At 36.4% G+C, this 12024-nt stretch overlaps 1 protein-coding gene across 5 annotated transcripts in view; it reads right to left on the minus strand.

Moving 5' to 3' along the window:
- LOC129002499 (rho guanine nucleotide exchange factor 10-like) overlaps positions 1 to 12024 on the minus strand; it is a 92273-nt gene that overhangs the window by 9278 nt on the left and 70971 nt on the right. For all 5 annotated transcript variants that reach the window (XM_054430344.1, XM_054430346.1, XM_054430345.1 and 2 more), the window contains 7 exons: positions 7884 to 7995; positions 5970 to 6141; positions 4666 to 4827; positions 3531 to 3827; positions 1471 to 1563; positions 759 to 983; positions 165 to 323 (listed from right to left, as the gene is read on the minus strand). In XM_054430344.1, the coding sequence (XP_054286319.1) occupies positions 165 to 323; positions 759 to 983; positions 1471 to 1563; positions 3531 to 3827; positions 4666 to 4827; positions 5970 to 6141; positions 7884 to 7995 (1220 nt within the window). The remainder of the gene's footprint in view (positions 1 to 164; positions 324 to 758; positions 984 to 1470; positions 1564 to 3530; positions 3828 to 4665; positions 4828 to 5969; positions 6142 to 7883; positions 7996 to 12024) is intronic.

Genomic DNA, 12024 nt, shown 5'->3' on the forward strand with positions numbered 1-12024 from the left:
TTTCATTAATACTATTCTCTCATATAACTAAGGGCATTGGTTACAATATTGCTGACAGAGGTTTCAAAGTTTATTACAGCTTAACTTAACTATGTTTTATCACACTGAACACGTTTAGATGAGAATAAATTAAGAAAAAACATAGGTTATAATTGTATGTCTACCTGGACTTCATTGATGGGACAGCTCCACTTGAGGTTGAGCCTCTGTGGACTGTTGCTGTTGTCTTGTTTGTTGCCGACAGACACACAGACAAGCAGGTCATTGAGCAGCAACAGTCTGCGACTCTTGTACTGACTGATGAGTCCACACTGGTTTAGCTCCTGCGAAAACATCATTAATTAAATCACTATTTCATATCGTTTATGCTTTCCTTCTCGAATTTTTTTTAGGAATATTCATGAAATGAATTTTAATCCTTGTTAATATCTTTTGTTATCCAGAGTAATTTTGTGTAAAAGAAGATTTAAAATATTTATAAGGGAAAGCAGTCCAAATTCTAAAAATTTTGTGAATATGCTGGAGATTGAACCCTTATGTCTCATACTGATGTCCAACATGATAACCACAAGGTTGGCAACACACATCCTGAGACCTTAGCGTTATCAGCACAGCAAAATTATTTAAAAAACTGAGGTAACAATGAAGTATCTACACAATAAAAGATTTTTGAATTTAAAATCAGCATCTTATGATACAGCATCTTATGTTGATCAGCAATTTATGATACACAGGCAGACAATACAAAGTATATTCACCATCTGCGTGACGTCGTCCTGTCGCAGCAGACAGCGGTGGTTGTCTCCGATGTTCTTTGCGCTCAATTTGCCACTGATAGCTCGCAGCATGTCTCGGAACGCTTGACTCTGCTCAGCCTCTCTCTTGCGCTCGTTGAGCAGCTCTGCTAGACTCTCCAGCTGTGTGAGCGCCAGCTGTAGTGACATTCTGTCTGGGTGGCCGTGACCCGTGTGGTGCAGCAGGTCCTGTGTCAATACAACAATCTTCACTAAGCATTCCACTGGTCACAAGTTCCATACATGTAAATGAAAAAGTTCAACTACCTTACTTGAGAAAATTAGGAGTCTAGGGGCTAATAGATATATTACAATAGGTTGAAAAACATTATGCTGATATTTTGTGATAATGTATGAGTAAGACCTAGTCACATGGACAAAAACTGATACACTATGCCACAAGTCTCTCTGTTCGTTTGAGAACTAAGACAGTAGAAGTCTCTTTGGTAAGTTTTACTCACACTCTTATCTACAAGTAAATTTTTTTTTTATGTAATTCACAGGTTCCCCAACATTCCCAAAATAAATAAGGATAAGAAACTTTTATTAAAACTATTACGGATTCTTAAGATATAATCCATTCCCCATTTTTTTAAAAATTTAAGAAATGTTTATTCATAATCATAAATTTTTTTGAGATACATGCGAAATAAAAAATAAATGATTGAAAGTTTACCTGCAAGAACAAGATAAACTGGGGAAACCTCTGAACCGGTTTCACCATGAGACCGAAGAAAGACAACCTGTCGTGAGACGAGACTTGACGAGCCTGTAAATGAATGCTTATGGTTATGTTATGTTATTGCTTATGGAGTTTAAATCAAAACATTTCTATGATTATGTTTGCTGTTTAATAATGAGCGCGTTCTGGGAACACTGACCGGTTCTCCTTTGCAGTAACGGTGCATAAAATGTGTCGTTCTGGGAGACCGATGAGTTAACCTAGCAGACAGCTATTTTCCCTTTTTCCTCCACTGGTGCAAGATTCATGCACTGGCGCCTCTGATTGGTCAGTTTCTTGGACAACAATATGCAGCTACGGCAAGATGGCGTGTCCATCGAATAATGTTCATCAGTTTGATGGGTTATATTACGTAATGAGTGAATAATTTATTCTATGAGGGGGTTATATTACGTAATAAGTGAATAATTTTTAAATAATTTATTCTGTGAGGGTAATTTTGTTTGATTGAAATATTATAAAGTAAATAGTAGGTGGATGTGTAAATTATAATCCAATGTGTACCGTAAACCGGTGAGTAACCGTTCTGGGATACCAAGACTCTTGCTCTGGGGCGGTACCGGCACAGAAAACGTACTACTATAACCCAGAATGCCAACCGCATGGTAAAAAGCATTAAGCGGTTTGAGAGAGCTTTGCCTGTCAATCCGTAGGCAGCGCCACCAGCGTTGCTATGCTGGCATTCTGGGTATAGTAGTACGTTTTCTGTGGTACCGGTGAGTAAGTCACCGGTTCATCTGCACCGATACATGTTCCCAGAACGCGCCCAATATAAGTTTGAACCATGACTGTTGTATTTGTAACCACATGTGACCTATATTTAACTATTTTATTGGTAAGCAATGGAGCACTCATGTACCTTCTTATCTTATCAAATCTAGATCATATGTGTTTTAATGTATTGTAATTGAGTTTGCAAACTTTTATTTTTCGAGTATTTATATATTTTAACATTGCTTTTTCATAGTAATAGATCATTGAGTTTTTTTATTACATTACATTATCAGTTTCTCTGCCTTTGGTGATAGAAAAAGAGTTTAATGAAGCAAAATATAGCACAAACTAGCAGTACCTATAAGTTTTAGGCCTACCAATGAAAAAACTTTCAGCACTAATACAGCTGAATTAAAACCCCTTTAACTCTCAAACCGTCTTAAACATTTAAAATGTTTTCTTTTTGTAATAAGGGTAACATTGTTTTTTTACAAAGATTTTATTAATGCTACAACTATTTAAAAGTAAAATAATGTAATTAAAACAAGGTAAAACAAATAAATCCATTTAAAAAATAGTAAAAAATACATAAAGTCAAGAGAGTACTTAAGACTGACAAAGACTGCTGGGACTGCTCTCAGATAATGTTGATCGTGGGATCAAATGTAGCAAGAGGGGAACAAAGCATCAATTAACAGTGTATTGTTTGGACTCAACAGGAAGTAACAATAAACAAGTGTTGTTAGTGTTTGAGTCCATTTGTTCATTCAACATTCCAACGAGGCTGGATGGTTGTGTGATGTGTTAGTCCTGTATGTAGTTACTTGACATTTTTTACCCATCACTTTCCAAACAACTTTAGAAACAAAGATCATCACACTACATTCATATTCAGCTTAATGTAAGCATCATTGTCTTAAAAATGGAAGGAAAATATTTTTTTACGAGGAGTCTAAAATCTGAATCTAAGTAGACCCTTATTTACCATTTAAGGTCAATTTAGCAAAAAACTACAGCTGATAAAAACATTTACTGTTATATTGCTGAGTAAGATGCCACAATAAAAAAATGTAAAAACAAAAATTGTTCAATAAAGAAACATGGAGTCATTCCTTAAAAAATTGGAATGTAACTAGAGTTGGGGTTAGCTTCTTTGACTTGGGTGTAAGGAAGTAGATGTTTTATTTCAGTCATATCTACATGACTTTTTAAACAATGCAAATCTTTCTCTTAAAAGGATTTAAAGTTTCTTGGTACAAAATGCCTATGTTATAACCCACCTTGAAGAACTCAGCCAGAGCAGGTTTTCGCTTGGTCTCAGATCTCGCCAGTTCCATTGCAACACTGAAGTTGTTGATGAAGCCGCTGTAGATGTCCAGCACTATCGCCTTGGAGAAGCTTGCAACAAAAACGTCTCCAATACGATGGTCCCGGTCCCAGTTGGCCACTGCCTCTGCAAGTGCAATGCGGAACAACGTGTGGCACTGCAGGATCTCAGGGAGGCGGTGGAACAGTGTTTGTATTTTGGTGGCGCTAAGAACGGCAGGGCTGGCGTCTTCAAGGGGCTTTTTGTAGTCCTGTCACAACAACAGGGTATGTATACAGTAAGGCATTTGAAAATTAATCCAGAGAGTATTTGGAAGTTGATTTTCAAGACATTTATTTGAACGGATCTCGTCTTAGACTCAGTTGTTCTTTTAAATTTGTGTGATTGTATTCTACTAATTAAGAGCTTTAATTTGATGTGCATATTGACCTATCCATATGTATATGATTTTAACACATAATTCAGTTATTATGTGGTAGCTCCTCAGGTGGCCTGCTAGAAGTTGGAGGAAAATCGTCAAAACCTACATTAAACCGTTCAACCTATCAACCCTTAAAGGGGGAGGGGGCAAAATTTTGATTTCTTGCAAAAAGCTAGAAAAGTAATCATATAATGATATGTTGAAGCTGCAAAATTTTATCTTACGCCGTTTAATTGATTTTTGGGTGTGTTAAGACTTTTTCAACACCCTGTTTATAAATCAGTCTGTTGTATTTATTTATTAAAACCCATAAAAATGTTTAAGTTCTGGATAACTTGACAACCCCCAAAATTAACAACCTCTCGGTCCACAAATTTTTGATTTAATGAGGTTTTACTGAAATACTTTAGGCTTCAATCTTTCTTCCAAAGACCGATAAATCAATCATCATAAGTAACATAACACAACATTCTTTTAAAGAAATTACCAGCATTGTTATAGCAGTAGTACAATAGATCTTATCAATGGCCGAGAAGTCTAAGCTTTGTCACCCCTGCAAGAAGATAGGATAGTTTAAAAAAAAGATAGTAATTTGTTGAAACAACTCCGGGGGGGGGGGGGGGCTTTAAAGTTATATTAACAATCTACCAAAGATCCACACACTCACATTGACCAGCCGATGTAGTGTGGCGAGGTAGGAGTTCTCCGAGTGTACAATGGCAGCCACTATGTGTCGTCTCTTGAGCTCCTGGGGACTGAGGTGAGGGGGTGGGGGTGGCAGTGACGGAGGCAACAGACGACGGTGACTCAGACTGCCTTCCTCCTCCACCTGTCAAACAAACAAAACAGTAACAATCATGGCACATTGTTATTTGATTTTTTATTATTTATCATACATGATAAGGTTATGTGATCCATGATAAAGCAAAGGTGTGCAATGTTGGATTTAATTAAAGAAACAGTGAGATTTGGTCCTGCACATGTTCGGTTAAGTCAGATTAGGTAATCTAGTTAACTTAAGTCTACCACTTAACAAATCCTAAATATCTGTAGAAATGTTTATTACCAAACAACGCAACTACTCGCAATGCAAACAACCCAACGCTGACTAAGTCAAGATTAAATCTGCGATTTAACTATGGCTCTCCATTGTTCGAATACAGTTTATCCCTTATAATTTCACCCTGTTAAGCCAAAAGGGTTAGTTGAAATCGTAGTAAAAAATTAAATCAATTGCAAAATTAGCTTGGCAAAGGCATTAGTCTGCCATGACAAGGAAAGTTGGCTCAGCTTGGCGAAGGAAATGTAACAGAGCAGACGACGACACAGATCTCATAATGCCATAAAGAAAGGTTTCAGAAAACAATTACAGATAAACCTCACTAACTTGACAATTTGTGTGTCGAGTTTGGGGGGTTAACGAGCTATCCAGAACACTGACATTTTTCATGGGTTTCAATAAATGGATACATAAATAACATAAAATTTTTACATACATATTTATTACTTACATGAGTATTTTACATATTGAGTAAACAATCTTGAAACAAGTGTCGAATGTTCAACAATTAAAACTAAATGTTTAGAAAAATTATTCTTTTTTTGTGTGCACACTGTCAGCTGTTGACTGTTGAGTTACTCAAACTGTCAATATACTGGGTGTCCAGTGAGTGAGATTTTACTGTAACGATTATTCTAAGAATTAGATTTTGTGTACTCAGTCATCGATTTTAAGATGACAGTAATTAAAATAACGGAAAACCCTTCTCCCTTCTGTCGATGATCTATTTGAACAAAAACAGCATTTAAATTATAACCATTGATTACTTGAAAAAAAAAGCTATCTCAAACTTCCTCACCCCCTTTATTTAGGTTAATCGAGGTTTTACTGTAGTTAGAGAATAAACCAAGAAATTTCCAGTGAGATTACTAAGATAAACTAACCTAATGTTTACATGCACAGACACTGACCTCAGGTAACAGAGGCATCTTCCCTCTCTCCTTGGCCTCCAGGTCGTACTGACTGCCGCGGCGGATACTGAACCACCGGGACAAACGGCCAGGAGGAGGCGGAGGGTCGGGGGAGGGGGAGTTGCGCCTCCACAACGACCTGCCCTTGCCATTCTGTCTGGCGTCCACGCTTCTATAACAGGACCAAACGATGTTTAGTTTCTACCCAATCAATGCCTGAATTATATAGCAGTAACTGTTATCACTAAAGTTTTCTAGAGTAATACCAGTACTTCATTGCATTTATATTTTCTTAATAAACTATTTAATATTATGAGGTGCTTCAAAATAAAGTTAACCTTAAGTTGACACACATAAATATATTTAAAAACGACAATGAAAACTGGCCGACTGTATTTAAATGCCTCACACTACTTATTAACCTTAGAGCCTACTTAAAATCCTCTAATGTAAGTGGAACCTCGATAAGAAGACCCACGATAACAAGTCACCCTTGATAATAAGTGTCATTTTTAATCCCGTTGAATTTATTTTACCCCAAATCACATGTTATTGCAAACCTCAATAAGGAGTCAACCATGATAACAAGTCTCATTTAATAATCCCCTTTAGAGTCTTGTTATCAAGGTTCTACTGTAGTACTTTACTAGACCAAAATAACTGATTACCTCAAAAAGAAGTCTCTCTTTTTTTTGTCCAGAACTTTAAATAATCTACTAGAACTGTGAACCCTGAAGACTAATCCTATTACATACAACGGTTCCTTAGTCCATGATACAACTTAAAGTGATGCAATAGATGTGCAGAGCTGTAAATCGTGACTTAAACTCATGGCAAGTTATACAATATTAACTCAGATGACATGCTGTTGCCACAGATGGCCACACTTAGCATGCAAACAACAACTCTTGCACATGCACAGTCAGCAGCATGCTTAGTGACTGTGGCCATCATGACACTGTCTTCTTTGTAAGTAACTAAGATTGTAATCAAATCGGTTGTCTCAATGATTTGAAATGACTTTAACTATTCAGGTTTTTTACAAAAATACTTAAACAGCTTCCAGTACTATAGAAAGTTAATTCTTTATGAAAAACCTATAAATATCTACAGATAACAGTGTTTTTTCCCCAATTCTACTGTTATTTTGTGCACTTTAGGCCTGTTCAATAATCAAAAGAACTGATTTACTACAAACTTGGTCCTCCCTTACCTCTATAACCATGACACCTTCTGAACTTAAGACATCCCATTTTATTGTTCTCCTGAAAGAATTGGTTACTTATGTTAAAGACTTACTGCAAGTAGTGATGGGTTGCAAGTGTAGACAAACCTTTTCTACTCAAAAGTATAGCAGCTTTCCCTCATTTAAGCCTTGAATATCCAAACTACGACTATCAAACCTTCTGTTTTATCCTTCCCTACCAGCGGAAAGTCAAATCATGCGCTGTTTCAGTTTATTATGGACTGTACACAGTAGTAACTATATCAACACAACCCATTTGTCCCCCCAACTGTACTCTGTAGTTATACACCAGGGTTTAGGGACTTGTGCTTTCTAATCGTTTAGACATACCAAACAGTTTGTTAACTCCAATAACTGCAAACCTCTGTGTTACCCTCAAGCCTGAGTGTCAATGCTAACAACTGAGATTTGTGGCTCAACTTATATTTTGCAGTTACAGTTGTGGGGCGAGTGTGTTTATTTAGTTAGATATTTTTACACTATTTGTGATGATGGTCTCTGTGATGATCTCAAAGCCTTCAATAAATCTAACATTGGAGAAACTTTATTAATTCAATTGTTACAACATGTTAACAATGTATTTTTTATTGATTTCTGTGCCATCCGACTTTGCTGCGAAAAGTTCAGGTTGGATAATTGAGACTACTGCAATATGTTCAATAACTTACTTGCTGCTCTCGTCGCCGGAGGAGAGGTCTGGCTCGGATCCCGAGCTGCGCTGTGATTGGTCGTGAGAACTCTCGTCCCAGGATGATCCGTGAGACACGCATCTCGCTTCATCTGCAATCAAAAAAATTTATATTTTATTTTTAATGCCAACAAAATTTATTTAAATAAAATACTGTGATTCAACACAATACACAGTTCAATACACTTTTCAACATAGTCCATTATTACTTATGAATCAGTTCATTACCTACCCTACATCGGAGAACTTTCTAAAAGATTTGGACTTTGACTATAGAATTTAGTAAGGTACTTATTTCTAATTTGATGTGAGTTTAAGCGCAGAAAATTAATATCAGAAAAGAATATGACATGTTGTTTAGCTTAAAACAAACTACAGACTTAAATAACTAATTTCTGACTAGTTAATATCCTGTGGCGTAATGTTTGAACCAAGTTGCAAACCATGAAAAGGTGCCTAACTTTTTTGTTCAGAATGAGTCAAACTTCCACAAGAGCCCCTACAACCTCATGTTGTCCTAACCACCTACTCAATGCTAAATAATCTTGCAACTGATTTACAGAAAACGGAAGTGTTCGTGTTCGCCCCCGTCACAAATTACATTAGCGAGTCACAATTATTCTGGTCACAGATACAGATGCTGCTAATTTTACACATTTTACTGTGGAATGTGTTTCTCTGACTGTGACAGGTCCAAAATAGAAAACACTCATTCATGGTTCCAAATAGTTACACTCATCTAGAAACTCGGCACCAGAACCATTAATCTTGTGCACATTCACAGTTCTACCTTATTTTTACCATAGATTCATCTTAAAGAATGACTTTGTTTTTTTACAACTTCTCAACTGACATTTAACTGTCAAAACTGGAATTTAGCATATCAAATAACAGTTTGGTTAAAACCAGTAACATTATAAAACCATTTTACAAAGTAAAATAAAAAGGACAATGCTGATGAAAAAATATAAATATTAATTAATTGAAGCGCCACAATGAAAAGACACCATGTTGAATAGACATTAGTACTAACATTATACTGAATCAAATATTGATTCAGCCTGGGCCAAATATTGAACCTCTTGTTGTTTATGGCCAATGCTTCTCAAGAACTTTCAAACCACCTAGATAACATTGTGTACCTACTAATCTTTTTTTCTATATCCCTATATCAAATTACTATGACTGTTTATTTTCATAAGAAATATATGAAAAATAATAATAAAACAAAAACAAAACAATAGTTTTATAATATTTATAAAAAATTATTTGAATGGTTGTAACTACATTACGGGAAGCCATTTGATACCGGCTCTTTTAAATTCAAAGTTAGGTTAGGTTAGAAATCATTCTAGTCACAACAAGGTGAAAAATGTTGTCCAATTTTCTGATTCTCACAATTGTACAGCCAATGTTTCAAACTAATCAAACAGCCATTTCACCACCGAGGGCCGGCTATACAAAGGCGAGGGCGGAGCGGAGCGAGCTCGGCCAGCCGTGACGACGACAGGTGCACCGCTGTCAAAACGTCACTGATAGCCACAACACGGCTAACTGGTACAAAAACTAAACAAACGCCAACCCGTGCGGAACTGGATCGCATCTTTGTTTTGTGCTTTTTTTGCAATGTCGCTCTAAAGTAAGTTGGACTGCTCAAAATAAGTGGACGGTATAGGAGAAGAAATCAAAATACATTAGTGCGTTATAATAACTTTGGAAATTGATTTTGGAAGCCCCATTTTAAGTTGGAAAATCAAATTTACAAAAAAACCAAGGGCCAATAGCCTCATTGCTTCAGCCAAGAATGCTGTTTGCAAAAAACTATTTTTGGGAGACACTAAAAAATTACGTTCGTCGCTGTGACACTTAGTTGGACAGGAGAAACGAAACTATAAATAACTCTCCGAAAGTATTCTTTAAAATTACGTGGTATTTGAACATTTACAAATAGCCTTTTCAACTCAACTCTTGTTTAAAACTCAAAGCGGTATTTTATAACGATTTTCTGTATTATAGGTAAAATATAACCAATTTTTTTATTTTATTACTTATTGCATCTACTTTATTTATGAAAGTAAATAAAATCATGGATTGCCCGACAGTAAAAAATATAACCTTCAATAACAAGAACCACGATAGCAAGAGCCCCTTGATAAATGGACATTGTCAACGAATTTACAATAAAATTTCTCAATAAACACTCTTAAACCATAACGTATAATTTTCACAAATTTGCTATCTCGTCTTACTTGGTGTTACTTTTCGTATGAGATTGTACAAATGATGGATAGTACTCGGTCAGTTCCAACACATTACACGATAAGGAAAGTATTGACAGCCAATTGCTGATAATTAGCGTCATTAGGTCTGTCAGTCCGCATGCAACTTATTGATTCTGGTGTCAAGGCTAAAACAACGATAAGCCCACGCCTACATCTAGGTCTACCTTTACTCCAATCAAATACCTCTGGGGGTCAATGTTGCTGTAGGGCACGGCATTTTCTCGACCCACTTTGGAAATATCAACTAAACATGTGATCAGATGTACTGTATATGATACCACGAAATATAGCGTTTATATTTGTCGACTAAAACCACATTATTCTTTCAGTATTTTGATAAGCCCAATCAATGGGAGCCAATATTCGAACTAACCAAACTCACAACACTAGTATCGAACAAACGATGTTCAAAGTGTTGGCAAACATAACATAACTATCTTAGATTTTTTGCCACCTCTCATCTGAATAGGAATTTGGAATAGAATGACAAAACAGCGTCCAGCCTTAAAAAGCTGTTAAGCTATGTCTCAAGATTCGAGTCTTTTACATTTAACGTAGCCGAATAACATATAGCCTAGTTATCAGTTGATTATTAAATAATGAGTGTTTGTTTTCATGTACACTATCAAAAAATACTTTCTCCATATGCTATGTATAGGGTGAGAAACTAAAAATGCACGGCTGGACTACAATTGTAAACTAATAATATTCAACGTAATGAATTTGTGAGTCAAACACTTGCCTAGGACTTTACTGAGAACATAACTATGCCTCTGGCACAACGAAAGGTCAATTTCTCGCTGGTAAGCTGGCAGCAGCGAAGGACGAACAGCTGTTGCTCAACCGACCACCTGTCAAAACAGCTGATATTTCTCCCACTCTTCTGTAGCCAAGAATCTGATAATGGCATCGATCTCGCATCAAACAAGTCTGTGATATTGATTATGATCGCTACAATAGTAGAATTAAAATTTGGTTGCACATAGCTGTATTTGGAGGAGTATTTAGAATAAAATGTGAGGTTACAACTCGAGAGGTTTGTGGTTGAATCGCTAACGACGTACGCAATTGTAATTAGTGACTTGCAATGCTTTACCGCTTAACGCACCAATGTTTTGGTGATTAGTTGGAGAGAGTCAGAACAGTGTTAAAAACCCTTTTTCAGAATAAACCTTATTACAATATCATAAAATATTATGAACATTTTATGGACATCCCTGCTAGACGAGATAATTGACGGACAACATTCGTCAATCCAAACCTAAACGAAATGGACTAATCAAACTATGCCGTCCTGTCTGATGATCAATCAACTCTGATGACTTTCATCAGATCATCTCGGCGATGATGAGTGAAAGTTAGTTAACTCAATATTACCGAATTCCTGAGAACATGACTTCCCCATGAAGGAAACCGCAACGTCTGACGATGAAAATATTCTGTAACTGTTCAATATAAACTGCGAAAGAGCTTTGTAATCTAGAGGATTAGTAGAAGCGCCGACACATTCAATCCCTTCAACAATGGTAAAACTATTACAAGTATCTGCCGCACCCACAGTGACGCCATGTTTCACAATTAGTGCAAAAGTAAGCATTTCTATTGCACAAGAAATGCAGTGGCTGTGTGTTTCCGACGTGAATGACGATGGTGTACTATATAGGGAATACGATAAAACATTCGAGTCATTCTCGGTATTTAATCCGTCATGATCACGAATTTAGCTAGAACAAGTTCTATACAGCTATGGCAGAAAACAGACCTGCAATATACAATAGACTAATTAATACCCCTGGGCAATAAAATTATTGTCTCTGACTTCGTTCTGTAAGAGAATGC

Source organism: Macrosteles quadrilineatus, unplaced genomic scaffold (genome assembly GCF_028750875.1).
Source record: "Macrosteles quadrilineatus isolate MER2022 unplaced genomic scaffold, UCM_ALF_1.0 Scaffold_9__3_contigs__length_116548681, whole genome shotgun sequence".
In the NCBI taxonomy this organism is placed as follows: Eukaryota; Metazoa; Arthropoda; class Insecta; order Hemiptera; family Cicadellidae; genus Macrosteles; species Macrosteles quadrilineatus.